At 38.2% G+C, this 17,969-nt stretch overlaps 2 protein-coding genes across 2 annotated transcripts; both read right to left on the reverse strand.

Annotated features, from left to right (window-relative positions):
* Nucleotides 1–4,947: 4,947 nt before the first annotated feature.
* Nucleotides 4,948–6,841, reverse strand: LOC111611720. The gene is made up of 3 exons (XM_023349575.1): nucleotides 6,807–6,841; nucleotides 6,430–6,579; nucleotides 4,948–6,072 (listed from the first exon to the last, which is right to left on the reverse strand). The coding sequence occupies exons 2-3, from the start codon at nucleotides 6,519–6,521 to the stop codon at nucleotides 5,205–5,207; spliced, it is 960 nt and encodes a 319-aa protein (XP_023205343.1). The 5' UTR covers nucleotides 6,522–6,579; nucleotides 6,807–6,841; the 3' UTR covers nucleotides 4,948–5,204.
* Nucleotides 6,842–12,774: 5,933 nt separating this feature from the next.
* On the reverse strand, nucleotides 12,775–16,979 carry LOC111611707. Its single transcript, XM_023349513.1, has 3 exons — nucleotides 16,878–16,979; nucleotides 15,353–15,463; nucleotides 12,775–14,082 (listed from the first exon to the last, which is right to left on the reverse strand). The coding sequence occupies exons 1-3, from the start codon at nucleotides 16,943–16,945 to the stop codon at nucleotides 13,266–13,268; spliced, it is 996 nt and encodes a 331-aa protein (XP_023205281.1). The 5' UTR covers nucleotides 16,946–16,979; the 3' UTR covers nucleotides 12,775–13,265.
* Nucleotides 16,980–17,969: the final 990 nt, after the last annotated feature.

The following is a 17,969-nucleotide window of genomic DNA, read 5'->3' on the forward strand; positions in this document are numbered from 1 at the left end:
GTGCTTCAAAAGGAATCCACCAGGCATTTTATAGGAAGCTGGATCGCCTGACCTCTCCCTCTTAATAACAGACTTTCCATTCATTTCAGGACGTATGATGCAATAAACACCAATATTTACCAAGCTGTGTAAAGGCTACACTTATTTAGATAAAAGAGATCTGGTGTGGCCCATATGATTAATCAAACCAGATCTAATGGAATAAAAGTTTGAAAAGCTGAGAGGGGTTTTCTTTTTGTAATTTCAGAAGGAAATATAAAGCTTAGATTATAAAGCACAGACTAGATTATTCTAGTTTCAACATTCGGTGTTCCTGAGTCTCTTTCGTTTAATTATATTATTCTTTTTCTGTTTTCCTTTAGTTCAATGCTTTCTTAGTTATTCTAGTTTATTCTTGTTTTTAGTTATTCTTTGCAACTTTAGTTTAATTATGTTCCTTATGTCTTCTCATTCCGTAGTGTTAGACTTATTCCCTCGCCCTCTGTGCCACTTTCTCTCTCTCTCCCCTCACACCTGCAGCCAGGTAGCCAATCAGAACAAGTCCAATTTTCCACAGTCACTCTCTCAGGACTTAAAGACTTATCCTTTCAAATTTCCTTGGATTTATGTTTTTTGTTCTCCTCTGGCTCCCTGTGCTCCCATTGTTTTGTTCAGTTTTTTTTTGTAAGTTTTGTTCTTAAATATTCATAATCAACTCTCTGCTTGTGCTGCTCCTTCATTTGGGACCTACAGTATTTTAACCAACATGAGAACTTTATTTATCCAGAGGAAATTATGAGTTAGACCAAATGTCTCAAACTCATGGCCCAGGGACCAAATTTGGTCCACCGTAGCTTTTTGTGTGGCCCTCTAGACTCCAAATTACATCAATAAGTCTCTCCAGTTTTTTCACAAATGTACAAAATTCATACAAAATCAACAAATCGCCACATTTTTCAGATTTTTATTGCAAATTTTTCTCAAAATTGGCCAAAAACATTGGGTCTAAGTGACTGCTGCCTCAGCTTTACGTCATGTCAAGTTATAGTCGAGACGGCAATTAGTAAAAACTCATTTATCATCACTCATTAGCACAAATATTGTAAAAATTCCCTACAAATATTTCTAATTTATCACCACAAAATCCATGATTTTGATTGCAAATAAACACAATAACAATCACAAAATCCTGGAGGGACTGATCAGTGTGAAAAGATGTTCAAATAAATTATTTAATTTGAAGAAAAACTTATTGAATGCTGAAAAGAAAAAACTATTTATTAATATTTTACCATTTTAATGGGTTTTATCAATACATTCTGGCACAACAGGCCCTTTAAAAACATTCAGATTTTTGATATGGTTCAAAATAAAAATGAGTTTGATTCCCATTATGTAGACTGTAGTTCACATACATGCATAACCAACCATAAATACTAGAGTAAATACATAATAAAAGACAAAGTAACAAGGAGAAACAATGAAGACCCGCCGTTTCCTGTCCTTAATCCAACTTCCTTCTGCTTTCATGGTCCTCAGCATTTATAAAATTTCTTTAAGTTTCCACTTTTACTGTGTATTGTATTTTGTTGTTGGTTTTAATGTGTCATATTAACAGAATATTTTGATTTCATCACTCAAGGCTTACCTGAAACTGCATTCATTTATGTAAGAGACAAAATAAAACCAGCCGTGTTCTACATTTTCTTTCTTGACTTAAAAAATGTCAGATATTCAGGGTCTCTTTGGACTGAGCTCACCTCACCTTTGGCTGGACAAACTGTTGAAATTCCATGTAATATTTTCTTTCAAAGCAGATTAACATAGTTTAGCAAAATGTATTTTAGAAAACCTTATCACCTCATGCGATGCGTGAATGAATGTCTCTCTGTGCAAAATGAAACCAAATTTGGAGATGAGGAGGGAGTGAAGGCCAAGACAAACGTGGGATTTCTTGCAGGGAAAGTATTTGGCTGAGCCTCCAGAGAAGTCACTCAGTAAATATGTACAAGACATAAAAACTCTATTCATATATTTTATTTCAGTTTGAGGAGATGCAGCAAAACTTCACAAAAAATGAAATTATACATTAAGTATGAAAAAAATACATCTGATTTAACTTCATCTTTATGACAAGTATAGAAAATATGTGAAAGTAAGAGTGAGTGCTGCAAATGAATGACTTGATGCAATCTGCTGTGTTTCCTTAATTAGAAAACTTTATTTTTTAAAATTAGTTTTAATAATGAACTGAACTAAATGCGCTGTTTGATAACTGGGATCAAACAGTAGGTAGATTTGGTTACAGTGAAGGGATTCAGCTTTCTTGCCAAACAGGGAATTAGACAAACACACAATAAATATAACATGATTAAAAGTGACTGGGTGCTCGATAATTTAAAATATATAAACCATAAAAACAATAAAATAAAAACACATTCACTTAAAAACAGTATCCTCATTAGTCAGGATTCTTACTTTAACCCATTTCAGCAACAAAGCAGTTCAGAGTCTTACATCATAAAAACATCAGAGTCACCAATTATGAAACAATCAGCAAACATTACGTTTTGTCAAATGTTTAATCAATAAACATTAAAATAATAATTTAAAAAGAATAAGGAAAACAATGTTAAGACTATGGTGAGTTGAATTTTGGAAGCTTGTGGCAACAGGAACAAAAATGGTTTTATTCTTAGTTTTACATTTTTTAATCAAATGTGTCCAAATGAGAAGAACCTGAACTCACAGTTCAGAGGATGAAACTCGTCTGTTAAGACTGATATGGATCATCTCTGCACTTTCCTTAAAGATGAAGGTTCTGGGTTCAGCTTCTTCTGACCCATCAGCTTCCTGGCCCATTTAATGCTGGTTCTTGTTTTTAAAATTGGACTACAAAGCAGAAAAATAAAACCGACTTAATAAAAATCTTGATAAAATACAGTCAACAGATGATATATATTATACCAGATCAGACTACTGACGACATGTCTACAAACTGGGTATTTCCTGCAGGGAAAAAACACACAGCTGAGCATCTAGAAGTCACTGAGTAAATATGGAGAAGAGAAAAAAAACTATTAATACTGTGGAATGAATGACGACATGTTTATCTGAACGCTGTCATTCATTCAGCCACTGGCTGCCCAGGTGGTGTCCTGAAGACAAAGTTATTTAAAATATTTTCTGCTTCTTTATCAACCTGCCAATCATCATTTGTTCAAAGGTTCAAAGGTTAACACTGTCTTTCTTTTTGCTGAGGCATAACCTGTTTAGTAGGTAGTGTCTGCTTATGGCAGGCCGTTTTAACATAAAATCTCCTGTGTCTGACCATCTGTGATGACACTGTAGATGTATAAAAATGAGTTTTGACAAAAAAACATGTTGGCTGTCCTGAATGGTAATTTAAAGGTAATATCTGTATTTATGTTCTGAATAGTAAGAAGGATAATTCAATGTATTTTCACCAGATTTGATAGTTGAAAGGTCACAGACCCATAATTACAATAACAACATATCAGTATGAATGACAGTAATTATTCATATCCAGTTTGATGTAAATCAGAGCATGTTTGTGTGATTTAGGCTGCATTCACACCAGTTTGGTCTGTTATAATACAACTTCAGTTCATTTGCCTAGAAAGTCCACTTCGTTTGGGGAGGTGTGAATGTCTAATCGAACTCTGATGTGGACCAACAAGGGAAGTCTGGTCCGTTTACAAACCTCGGTCTCGGTTCGGTTGAAATGAACACTGGTGCGGTTCAAATGCATATATGAACGCCAACTGTTGTGCAGATCTGCTCATTAGTTCAGATGTGGGTGCATGAAGAGACATTTGTGTGTGCACACACACATACACACATTAGTGTGCCACTCTGCAGCACTTCTCAGCAGGTGAAAGAAATCTGGCCCAATCAGCAGCACCCTCAACTCAGGTATATAAGGAATCCACTAACCACTTTACTGGTTTTGCAACAGAGCTGAGGAAGGCAAACACAGCCTCCAAAGCAGCATTTCATGGAAAAGGACTTATAAGGACTACCGGTAAGCCACTAACTGGGCTTAATTGAATGTAATTTGACTGTAGTTTTGCATTTGAGAAATGAAATGAAGAATTTATTGAAGTAACAGTTTGCATTGCTAGTTTTATAGTTTGGTTCCACTAAATGTATGTTAAACTCACAGCAACTAATATTTAATGGAAAAACCTCATGTCCTAAGGAAAAGAAAAAAAAATGTAATTCTAAAATGTGTGGATTTGTTTGATTCAAATTCAACCAGACATGAAATTTAATAATTTAATACTGTGAATTTATGGTTAAAATTGTAAGAAAAATGTATGTTTAAGGTTAAAAATGGAATTAGTCATTAAGATAAATTATTAACTTTGACCCAAATGTCTAAAAATGTATGTTAAAATATTTTGTATGTGTTTTGTAGGTTTTTCACCTGTTCTGTTCATTGGTTCTCACTCATTGGTGAAATTAAAAAAGATTGAGTGAATTCCTGAAGTCTCCAAGTCCTCCTTTTCAAGTGTAGGAAGCCATGAAATTATAGGACACTTGACACCAACCAAATTGGAGACATTTCTGAAAGCAGGAAGTGGACTATGGCGCAGGGCATTCTGGGTAAATATAACCAAGACAAACACGCTAGTCTAACGCTAGCGGGAGAAATGTTTTGTGATTTTTTTTACCAAAGACAAAAGAGAAGTGTTACAAATGCTAAGGTCTGATGCCACACCATTTTCTATCATTTTGTAAAGAAGAAAATTGCATTCAGTGTCTTCAGAGGTTCTTGTGTTTGTTTTTGCAGTAGTTTTTGGTACAGCGCTCCCAGAGGCGAGGAGGGGAACAAGTAGCTCAAACAGTTTGGTTTGTTTGACAAAGTTCAGTGTGAAAGCAAAAAATCTGTTTTAGTATATTTTATTGATAACTTTCTGGCTGAGACGTCATTCCAACCTGAGACTGGAGTGAAACTGGATTCATGTTCTGTGAAAAATAAAATCTTAATAAAATCTTAAATTATGAATCAAAAAAGCAAACAGTAAATGTGTGATTCTGCTGATCATAGATTTTTCTGTTCAGTCTCAGAGTCTTCATGTTCCTGAGCAGTTCCTGATTCTTGGTGCTTTCAGTTGTCAGACGTCTGAGCAAACATGAAAGTAGGTTATTAATAATCTTCTGTTCTTTTCAGAACATCAGTTGGATCAACACAAACATGTCTAACTGAAGAAACTCTTAAAATAATCTATGACTGAGAAGCTTAAGATGTCATTAGAACATATCATTACAGTCTCATCAGGAGCACAGGCGTACTGCTTCTCCAGATATTCCCTGTCCAGCTTCTGTCCAATAGATTTGTCTGCCAGGCAGGTATCCAGGTGGACGGTGGCTTTGAACCTGGACTGGCGCAGAACCAGAGACAGAGCCAAGGTGACCACAGAGAACGGGACGCTCTCTGATTCTTCTCCTGGAAGGATGAAGGGAATGACGATCCGGTTTCTCCCAATAGGACCGTATTTTTTGGTGAGAGACTCAAAGCTTTTCCAAACACCATCGTCTGGTCGTAGAGGACTAACTGTGATGTTTGGGATCATCTGGTCTCCAGCCTGTCTCATTGAGTTCCAGCGGTCCGGTAGTTTCACGGATTGGTGCATTTTATCAGGAAACATGCAGCCAACCTTCTTGGTGTAGAAGAGTCTATGCTGAGGCTTCAGTTTTCCTGTAGCCATAGCATATGTTAATACTACACCTCCAGAGACACAGTTCCAGGGACTATACAGAACCAAGTCTCTGATGGAGGCCAGAGGCAGCAGACAGCTGGCTGGGATCATAAAGTCTCCGATTGCTCCATGAGCCACGAAGGTGATGTCCACAGTGTCGCTATGGTTCTTCTTCTGCTCCTCATCTATGTGTTTTTTAAAGAAATTAAACATGTCCACCAGCTGGTAGAAGGTGGAAGGTTTTTCTTTGAGCCACTTGAGGACGGTTTGATTGGTGCAGTTTTCTTCTGCAAGCTTCATCAGCCTCTTCCACTCATCTGAGCCTGTTGTGCTTTCAACAATGTGAATACGTTTCAATATAGATGCCCTGCAGAAAAAACAAGAGAATTAGAATAAAGCCGGCGTATTGTTGTAAAACAACGACCTGTTTCTGGTAGTCACTCCTTAAATCATAAATAGTTGTTTGTCCCTCAGCATATTGTGTTCCTAATAAGATGATCAGTTTAATAGAAAATGTCTTGACATTTTTAACAAACCAATGTGACATTTGATGAATTTGCTGCAGTTTTCTTTAATGTTTGCATTAAGTAACCTTGACTTTATTTTGAAAATCAAAACAGAACTAGATTTTACTTTCACTTTTGCTCAGAATATCAGCAACATGTTTAAATGTCTAAGAGCATTTCTTTCTGGCATATTTGTTGTTAAGCCTAAAGAAACTCACAGAATTACATATTTTTTCAGCTCCTCTAGAGAAGTCAACAGTTCTTGGAGTAGATCAGTTGTTGGGTTCCTCATGGTTGATGGATCACTCATGGTTGATGGATCACTTATGGTTGATGGATCATCTGGAACTAAAAATAAAAGGTTTAACCTGAAAACAAAATCAGTTTACAATGAGAAAACACTGCAGTTTGAGAATTGACCAGTTTTAAATTTTCACATTTCTGATAGCTACCCTTCCACTACATAACAAACTGTATGACTGAGCAACTTTGTCTGATATAAAATCAGATTCTGATACTTCAGAATAAATTTATCGCTAAATATTTCATAGTAATACTGTGAATTTATTAGAGCAAAGCTGCAGTTTTGTCCTACCTGTTGCAGGTGAAATCAATGCAGTCATCTAACAGGTAAAGGACCAGAAGCCCTATTTATAAACCTTGAATCATATTACATCATGAGCGACACGCCTCAATGAGAAACAAACAGAAAAAATCCCCTGAGACTCCAGTCTGTGAATGTCAAGGTTTAAAAGTTCATTGACCATAATAAATAACAAAGTTCATCCAACACTGAGTAGAGAAACCTGCTCATCCTGCAGCAGGATCTGCTCTGTGATGCTGGCATGGAGTAAAATCTGGTAGAAACTCAGCAAACAGGAATAATCATTAGGTTTGGTTTAGTGTATCTGTTGCATTTCTATCTCTGTCCTCTTCACATCACAGAGTTATAATGGAGTTTTATTTGAGGTAATCACAATAACATCATCTTACATATCAACAATTGATATGAAAACACACCTCTGACCTGGTTTGGCTCAGGAATCTCTGCCAAATGTCTTCCTGTAAATCAGCTGATTTACTGTAACTCAGCAGCTCTCCACATGTTTTACATGAATTTAAATCTTGCAGCAGAAACACAGCAGCTGCTTCACATGTACCTGGTAGGCTCTACTTTAAACTGATGCATGGATCAGTAAATATACAGTAAATATTATAATAAAGTCTGAACCAAGAAAAACTTTAGACTTGTGAGCCAGAAACGCATGTACAGTACAACATGTTCTGTCAGATTATATATTTTTAATTTGTGATTCTTGCCTGTGAAATATTGTTTTGTAACTAATTTCGTATGATGTTATTCATCTCAGTCTCAAATTCTCTTCAGTTTTTATTTCTTCCATTTTACTGTTTCTATAAAACTGATGTGTTGCTTTCCTTCAATAAGAGATTCAGAGTTTGACTTGTCCACTCTGTCAGCTCTTTGGGAAAAGAACATGGATTTTTAATATTCCAATTTCTCTTTCTGAATCAGCCATTTATTATTGGAAAAAAATAAACAAATTTATAAGTAAGCTTGCAAAATTTGATCCTCCAGTTAGAGAGCAGAACATGTCTGACATCATGAAGGTCTTTCAGCAGGCGCTGTGAGGACAATCTGTAAGCTGATTGGTTAAAAGAACAGTTGCACTTCTATATTGTGGACTGAATGTAGATCTGCTCTCCTGACTCTGAAGGCCCTGGGCAGATTAAATTGACCCTAGCAACAAATAGCGACTGAAATCTGATTGGATGAAACTTTGCTAATCCACACAGGCAGGTACAGGAGGCAGCGCAGCCAAGAGAAATGTTACCAAAAAAAAAACAGTAGATCATTGAAAGTAAATTAAAACCATTTATTTGAACCAACATGAGAATATAGACGTTATTGATTCTGATTGGGTTTAGTTGTGTGAGAAAGTCTTGCAGGCCCTGAGAGCTGAAAGCTGCTGGGAGACGAGTTCAATCTGGGATCCATGAGAAGTAATGACTGATGACTGATTTTGTGCTTTTGATTTTGAACAACTTAAGTTTTGCTTTCTGGAGGAACCAGTCTGTGGAAAAAAAGGATTATTACAGTCAATAAATTCTCCTTTTGTTTGCAGCAGTTTCTGTGCATCTTCTTATGCAAACCCACTAACCTCTTTAAATATTTTTTTTATCCCTTTTTTGTAAATTATCTGAATCTTAGTCAAAAGTAAAGTTCTTGAGGAGAAGCTAGTTTGGCTTCTGGCAGGTAAACCTGATAAACTAAGTTATTTAACTCTGAGTTTAAACTGCAGCAGCTTCATTTATATTCTGACAGCAACATTTTCAGGAAATGAGAAGCTGCAGTAAATCTATGAGTTTACTGCACAAAGGAAAACTGCAGAATAAATTGTTTTCTCTGAAATTGATTAAAAGGAATCTGTTCAGTAATCAGTGTAAACAATCTGAATTCACATCACTGCTTTTCAAGAGAACATTCAAGTCAAATTTACACTTTTTGCAAACAAAGAATCTTTAGTTTAGAACATCATGTCTGCTGTTATCTAAAGTGATTTAAATCAAATGTGCAAATTATGAACCAATTACTTATCTTGAAGACAAACAATACAGAAGTTCATTAATTATTTAAATAATTATTTTTAGTTGATAAAAATGGGAAAATACAACAGAACCTGAACCTGGACCACAAAGGAAGAAATTCAGGAATCTAAACTGCAGTAACATTTCAGTCAAAAACATGGGAACAATTATTTTTCTTTCAAGGAAATAAAACTGAGGAGATATTGGAGCATTTAGGCTCTATCATATATTTGAGTTTCATAATCCCTGAGGAGTTTTGTCTTCACTTGTTTAGAGATGTCGAAAGACGTTTGGATGTAACTGAAAGCTGTTGGTCTGTCCAACCTGGACCTCTTTCTGCCACAAACGACTTCTTAAAATAATCTTTAATATTCTGCTAACAACTTAAGATGTGGGGTGAACATTTCATCACTGTTTCATCTGCAGCCCAGGCGTACTGCCGCTCCAGGTAACACCTGTCAAACTTCTGTCCAACAGAACTGCAACCCAGACAGGCGTCCAGGTGGACGGTGGCTTTGAACCTGGACTGGAGCAGAACCAGAGACAGAGCCAAGGTGACCACAGAGAACGGGACGCTGTCTGATTTTTCTTCTGGGAGAATGAAGGGAATGACGATCCGGTTTCTCCCAACAGGGCCGTGTTGTTTGGTGAGAGACTCAAATCTTCTCCAAACACCATCGTCTGGTCTTAGAGGACTAACTGTGATGTTTGGGATCATCTGGTCTCCAGCCTGTCTCATTGAGTTCCAGCGGTCCGGTAGTTTCACAGGTCGGTGTTTTTCATCAGGAACTGTACATCCATTCTCCTTGGAGCAGAAAAAGACTCTGTGCTGAGGCTTCAGTCTTCCTGTGGCTATGGCATATGTCAGCTGTGCACCATAAGAGTCACAGTTCCAGGGAGCATAAAGAACCACGTCTCTGATGGAGGCCAGAGGCAGCAGACAGCTGGCTGGGATCATGAAGTCTCCGATTGCTCCATGTGCCACAAAAGTGATGTCCACAGTGTCGCTATGGTTCTTCTTCTCCTCCTCATCTATGTGTTTTTTAAAGAAATTAAACATGTCCACCAGCTTGGGGAAAGTATTTTTATTCAGCAACGTCAGGGCCTTTCGATTGGCGTAATTATCCTCTGCAAGCTTCATCAGCCTGTTCTTCTCATCTCTGTGGACAAACAAGAACAGGTATTTGTTGTGATCACAGTATTCACAGAACATGTTCCAACCACAGCTAACTATGTCATAATGTGAGAAAACCAGGCTGCAGAGAGAAGCAGACCTCCTCAGACTGACAGTGGCAGGAAAACTGAAGGTATGGTTGCTTAGAGACCTCCAAATAATCAAGACTTGCTTAGCAAGTTTCTGGGTTTGACTTTCTGAAAATCATTGCTTCGGTCTTCTAGTTCCCATAGTTTTGGGCTGGTCTGGTATGTCCTGGGTGGCAATCTGGGCTCTGACTATCAGTGGCTTGTGGAGGCTCTCTTGCCCACCTGCCTGGGGTGGTTACTCTGGATGGACACCCCTGGTGTCGCCGGGAAACTTTGAGAGATCCAAGGTGTGAGATAGATGCATGTGGATCTTGCATGAACAAGGGGAGAGTCTGGAAGTGACCCACCTTGCTTTGCTCAGTTCTTTCCTAATTTTAATGCATTTGATACACAAATCTGTCTCCCAAATACCTTCGCCAGCCCCAGTTTGAACATGCCAGCATCCCCGAAGGGAAATCTGGAACCAAGAGCGTAGGGGGCTCCACTCTTTACCCCCACACTCCTCTTACACGTGTACACTTGAAATTCACGGCTGTGTGAAACGACTGATCACTTTGTCCTGCTGGAACCTGGTGGGTCCTCTTTGCTTCAGTGCATTGGTTAAAGCAGAGACAACAGAAACATCAGTAATAAAAGGAGTTCAGAAACTCACAGGATCTGCTTCTGCCTTTTCATCTCCTGGAAAGCAGAATGTAACATTATCAGGGTGGGATTGGTTGTTACGTAGCTCATGGTCCGCAGATAGTCAGGACCTGAAAGCAGAAAGAAGCTTTTATTTTAGTCCTAAAACATGATTCAGGTGGGATTTTGTTCCAAACTGAATGAAATCCACAGATTTTAGCTGAGTCTGCTACAGCCCTCTGTCAGCTGGATGATTGCTCTCCTTCCTGTATCCTGTGTGACATGGAGGAATCCTGTGGGATAGTTAAAGTAAAGCTTCAGCCAGTCTTACCTGCTGTTAAATGAAGAGCTGTGCTTCATCCGATCAGGTAACACCTGAAGCTCTGAGGTTTTATCACTGATCACCTGGTGACACACCTCTTTGTTGTGCTGTGACACATCTACATACTTGAAAGAGAAACTGAATGGGAGTCCCTGGGAAATCCCAAAATAAGAAGGTTTCTCAGTCTATCGTTGGATTACAGTAAACCTTGTACATTAAATAACCTGAGAATAAAAGCCAGGACATTCAGCAGTGGTCACTATTTTACTTAAAGTAAAAACGCAGCAAACCAGTTAATTTACCTGCTGGGTGTTATGATGTAGTTTTCTTTGAACTTTGCACTTCAGACTGAGTGAGGATCAAGGAAATTAGATCAAAATCATCCTACATAGAACAACTGTTATCAAATTCATCAAATATTTCGGCAGACAAAGGTCTGCAAATATTTCCTGTCTGCAGGAATAATAATCATAACAGCAGATTATTCCTGTAAATCAGCTGATTTATTGTCACTGAGCTTCACATGTGTAGAAATTAGAAACTGGAGCAAAAAAAATGCTGCACTACCATGAATAAATTTCTGCTTATGTTTGAAATAAATGTTTAACTATGACCAAGCAGCAGAGAAAACAACCTAAAAACTCCTTTTATAGGAGATAAAATATTTTTAAAAAGACTCAGAGCAACAATTTAAAGTTAATTATAATGAAATGTTGTCTGGTGCAGCCTGTGGTCTCACACCCAGACTCTCCTAACTGCTCTCCCTGCCAGTGAAACACCTACAGATGGTGCAGACAGGGGAGCCGCCAGGCATCTTGGGCCCCCTGGCAAAAATTAAATTGGGCCCCACGCAGCTGCTGTTACAATTTTTTTGAGTCTTTCTGACCCATCAAAAGAGTCACAATTTTAAAGGCTTGCAACTTTCCTGCTTTCTTTGGTCCAGGACTGATAACTAGCACAATATTTACTGCTCATATATTTTACATCCAACAGTCCACATACAGTATGCAAGTAAGTTGTATAAATTTTTTCTATTAGTTTTAGATTAGTGAAATGTCACAAGCAACAGTCAGAGGCAACATGCAAAATACACATGAAGCAATCCAGACTTCTCAAAAAATGCTGTGTAGTTGCATTTTATTCAATGTTAGTGAAAAACCATCTGGTCCAGAACCATCTGTAGATTCTGGACCATCTGTAGATTCTGGACCATCTATAGATTCTGGACCATCTGTAGATTCTGGACCATCTGTAGATTCTCCTGTTTTCTGTTTTATCCACCTTCGTTAACCTGAAGTGAGTCACTGTTGCTTAAAACATCTTTATAATTATAAATGTACACAAATATTTCATTTTATTGGGTAGAATAACATCTTAAGATGATTATTACTGTCTGTATTTGGATGACTAGCCCCATCACAGCAGAATATTACATGGTATAAATGCTGGAAAGACAAAGAGTTTATTGAAAAATACAACAGAAGAATAAGAAATGGAGGGAATTGAACTTAGTTACAGACTTTCTAGTTGTTGCAATATTAAAAATAATAAAGAAGCTGGTCGTCAACCAGATCACTGTGACCCCAAGCCGAGTGTCTGATTATTCTCTCTGCATCCCAACACCAGAGTTCTGATCTAAATTAGCTGCCTTACAGTCCTTGACTGTTTATAAAATGTCTCTGTAGAGGGAGAAACCACACAAAGTGTCTGCAAGATACAAATTTCTCATTTATTGACAGGAATTACAGCATATATATAGTGGCACAAAGTCCCTCCCTTTCCCAAATGTGTGACTGGTTTACAAACTATTAGAAAATCACAAACAGTTGTCTTATAAGATTCAACACAGAATCACATGAGAGTCTGTTGACTTTCTAACATCAGAATTGGGCTGACCAGCTGTGGATTGGAAGAAAATGGTTTTCTGCAGCATTACCATTTAGCTGTGATGTGTGAAAGCAGGATGTGAAACCAATAAACCAACATTTTCTAGTACTCCAGTTGTCTTGGTATATACAGTTATATGGTATATACATATATAATATGAGAACATTTGATGTAATTTTAATACAAACTAATAACTATAAAACCCAGAAATCTGGTACCTGAGGGAGGAGCTTCATGTAGATATTATAATTTACACATTTAGATTGGCAGAACACATTTTTACCAAAATAAACTGCTAATATAACATATTCATAATCTTTTCTATCCACAATACACTGAAGATGTCATAAGATGTCATAATGATGAAGATGTCATCATTCCAGTGCCATCAACAGCGTAGGCGTACTGCCTCTCCAGATATTTTCTGTCAAGCTTCTGTCCAATAGAGTGGTCAGTCAGACAGGCGTCCAGGTGGACGGTGGCTTTGAACCTGGACTGCAGCAGAACCAGAGACAGAGCCAAGGTGACCACAGAGAACGGGACGCTGTCTGATTCTTTTCCTGGGAGAATGAAGGGAATGACGATCCGGTTTCTCCCAACAGGGCCGTATAGTTTGGTGAGAAACTCAAAGTTCTTCCAAACACCATCGTCTGGACTTAGAGGACTAACTGTGATGTTTGGGATCATCTGGTCTCCAGCCTGTTTCATTGAGTTCCAGCGGTCCGGTAGTTTAACAGGTCGATGTTTATAATCAGGAACTGAACATCCATCCTTCTTGTAGCAGTAGAAGACTCTGTGCTGAGGCTTCAGTCGTCCCGTGGCGATGGCGTATGTTAGCTCTGCACCTGCGGAGACACAGTTCCAGGGAGCATAAAGAACCACGTCTCTGATGGAGGCCAGAGGCAGCAGACAGCTGGCTGGGATCATAAAGTCTCTGATTGCTCCATGAGCCACAAAAGTGATGTCCACAGTGTCACTGTGGTTCTTCTTCTCTTCCTCATCTATGTGCTTTTTAAAGAAGTTGAACATCTCCACCAGTTTGGTGAAGGAGTTTTCTCTCAGCCACTTCAAAACGACTGGATTTGAACAATTTCTCTCTGCGAGCTTCATCAGCTTTTCTTTGGAGATCCTTGTTCTTTGTGAATATTGAACATCTCTGTAGATGTCCCACCTATAGAAAGAAAATGATTATAAATATTTAGTATGAATGTGTGTCTGTTACCTCCTTACTGTCACTGTATTCCTGTCTTTGCCAGATCACATTACGGTGGACGCCGGTTCAGTACCAGTAGGTTTTCCAGGCCAGGACCAAAACTCTTTTACTGTTTAATTGTTGTGGGAGACTTTGAATCCATGTAGATTAATCCCCAACAGAGAGGGGCAAAAAAACGGTGATATACTTCAAACCTTTCATTTGAGCCAACAGGTTACACTAAAACATGGGAAAAAATATTTATTAGGAAATTATAAACATAAACGTCAGCAATGCTCTTTGCCACAGTTGATAGATTAACAAACTTACAGCCTCTAATCTCCACTCTATCAGCGGCTGCAATCAATTTTCCACCTTCTTTACATAAAAAAATCTAAAAATAAAGTTAACCTGCACATCAACATCCAATATTGAAGCCATGCACAAACATAAAAATGTAGAAAAAATGGCTAAATGAAGCTCTTCCTCCTGCTGCCTTGATATCAAAGTCATGACTTAAAGTTCTGCCTGTTGTTGAATCCGATCTGATTCAGATAGTAAACTGATTCCTCTCATCGGGTTTTTTCCCTCAGTCTTTAAAAACAGCAGTTATCATAACAATTTGGACAAATCTATATGTTCCCACTAGCTCGTTATAATCTCTGTAGTTATCTACCATAACTACACAGATGATGTACAGCATCATCATGTACAGCTCCATGGACTGGAGCAGAACCAGAGACAGGGCCAAGGTGACCACAGAGAACGGGACGCTGTCTGATTCTTTTCCTGGGGGGATGAAGGGAATGACGATCATTCCATCATGATGTCACCAGGTGACTCTGAACCGTCCAATCACTGAACAGATGCTTAGAACAGATAAATGTCTGGATGCGCTACAACTTTCTCCGGATGAACAGAAGCAAAACTAAAGTTATTTGGACCTAAATATGAACGATCAACAAACAGCTTCAGTTATTACAGCTGGAAACTAGAGATCAGGATGACCTCTGACCTGAACCTTTACATCAAGGCTAAAGTTTTTAACTGTTTACCGTTTTGTTTTTAACACAGTTAAACTTTCTTTTGGCTGAAATGTGCTACAAATAAATGTGACTTCTTCGTTTTAATGCATTGATCCAAACAAATACATCAAACTAACTGATATTATTTCTCATAAGAACATTCTGGAGCAGAATAAGATGCTGCTCAGCATTTTCTCATTGAATATTTGCATCAGGAAACTCACTGTGTCAAACTCTGTATTTTCAGGTTTAGAGAAACCATTCTCTGGAGTTGGTCACTTGTTGGGTCACTCATGGTTGGTGGATGAACAGGAACGAAACATGAAACTGTTAACCTGCAGAAGAAAAACAAAATCATTTTACAATAAGAAAATACTGAAGTTTTTTTTAGTTTTAACTTAAATTTCCACATTCCTGCCAGCTGTACAAATTTCTACACAATAACAGAAACTCTGTGACTGAAAAGCTTTTCCTCTAATATAAGAACCAGATTCTATTAGTTCAGAATAAATTACTGCTAATATTTCATAGTAATACTGTTAATTTCTTAGAGCAAAGCTGCAGTGTGTCCTACCTGTTGCAGGTGAAACTGGTGCAATCATCTAACAGATAAAGGACCAGAAGCCCTATTTATAAACCTTGAATCATATTACGTCATGGGCGACACGCCTTATCACTGATCAAAGTTTTGGAGAAACCAGACAGCATGCTCTGCAGACTGATCCTGGCGTTCAGCATCAGCCCCTCTCGTTTGGCCATGGCCCTCACGATCATTTCTACAACATAATCTTCTGGAGAAAGTTTCTCAAAGGACGAAGCCTCCTTTTCCCTCCGCTCTCCTTCCTCCTTCAGCGTTCCCATCAGTTTCTCAATCCCCTTTTCGAGATTCTCAATCTTCTCACTGATCTGTTTGGCTTCTTTCATGTTTAGGCTCGCCACAGTGATGTCCACCACATCTGAGGTCACGTTAGTGGTCAGACCGAGGCCAGAGGCCACGGCTCCAGCCGTGAACAGGAACGGGATCGCAGCTCCTCCAGTGACCAGGGCTGATATGCCAGAAACTGTCATGGCCGCCGCTCCTCCTACAGACACTGAGCTGCCTACAACTTTGCTGATGTTGCAACCTTTCTTTGTTTCCTCCAGCTCAGTGGCCAGTTTGTCAAACTTTTCTGCACCTTCTTTCTGCAGCTTCACCCACTTGAAGATTTTATCTATGAGCATGTCGGCTACATCCATGGTGGGATCCCAGTGATTATAACCAGAATAGTTATAATCTGTTATAATCTCTGTAGTTATCTACCATAACTACACAGATGATGCATCATGATGTCACCAGGTGACTCTGAACCGTCCAATCACTGAACAGATGCTTAGAACAGATAAATGTCTGGATGCGCTACAACTTTCTCCGGATGAACAGAAGCAAAACTAAAGTTATTTGGACCTAAATATGAACGATCAACAAACAGCTTCAGTTATTACAGCTGGAAACTAGAGATCAGGATGACCTCTGACCTGAACCTTTACATCAAGGCTAAAGTTTTTAACTGTTTACCGTTTTGTTTTTAACACAGTTAAACTTCCTTGTTGCTGAAATGTGCTACAAATAAATTTGACTTCTTCGTTTTAATGCATTGATCCAAACAAATACATCAAACTAACTGATATTATTTCTCATAAGAACATTCTGGAGCAGAATAAGATGCTGCTCAGCATTTTCTCATTGAATATTTGCATCAGGAAACTCACTGCGTCCAACTCTGTATTTTCATCACAGAAACCATTCTCTGGAGTTGGTCACTTGTTGGGTCACTCATGGTTGGTGGATGAACAGGAACTAAAAATGAAACTGTTAACCTGCAGAAGAAAAACAAAATCATTTTACAATAAGAAAATACTGAAGTTTTTTTTAGTTTTAACTTAAATTTCCACATTCCTGCCAGCTGTACAAATTTCTACACAATAACAGAAACTCTGTGACTGAAAAGCTTTTCCTCTAATATAAGAACCAAATTCTGTTAGTTCAGAATAAATTACTGCTAATATTTCATAGTAATACTGTTAATTTCTTAGAGCAAAGCTGCAGTGTGTCCTACCTGTTGCAGGTGAAACTGGTGCAGTAGAGGACCAGCAGTCTTACTTATAAACCTTGAATCATATTACGTCATGGGCGACACGCCTCAATGAGAAACAAAGAGCAAAAAGTGAAAGAGAAACTTCAGAGCCAAAATTTACCTTTTTTTCACCAGGAAAATCCCACTGAGATTAAAAAACTATTTTGGAAGATAAGCCTGGCCAAGACTGGCAGCAGCACACAGAGGTTATAAAGGCTTTAGAGTTTATTGACCATAATAAATACCAGAATCCGACCAAAACTGAGCAGAAACCTGCAGCAGGATCTGCTCTGTGAAGCAGGCATGCAGTAAAATCTGTAGGAATTCAGCAAACAGAAATAAATGATGTATTAGCATCAGATTGGGTTTAGTCTATCTGTTGTTTTTCTGTCTCTGTACTCTTCACGTCACACTGAGTTAGAATGGAGTTTTATTTACTGAAATCAGGTTAGAATCACAATACACACAATACAACATGTGAAAGGAAAATACCTCTGAACTGGTTTGACTCGGGAATCTTTGCCAATCAGTTGGTTCTTCTTGCCAGTCACCTGATTTACTGTAACTCAGCAGCTCTTCACATGTTTTACATGAATTTAAATCCTGTAGCTGCTTCACATGATCCTGGTAGGCTCTACTTTAAATGTGCAAACCCAGAACTGATGCATGAATCAGAGTAAATATTTAATATCTGTAAAGTCTGAATATTTTGAAGGAAAATAACAAG

The sequence above is a fragment of the Xiphophorus maculatus genome, chromosome 16 (genome assembly GCF_002775205.1).
Source record: "Xiphophorus maculatus strain JP 163 A chromosome 16, X_maculatus-5.0-male, whole genome shotgun sequence".
In the NCBI taxonomy this organism is placed as follows: Eukaryota; Metazoa; Chordata; class Actinopteri; order Cyprinodontiformes; family Poeciliidae; genus Xiphophorus; species Xiphophorus maculatus.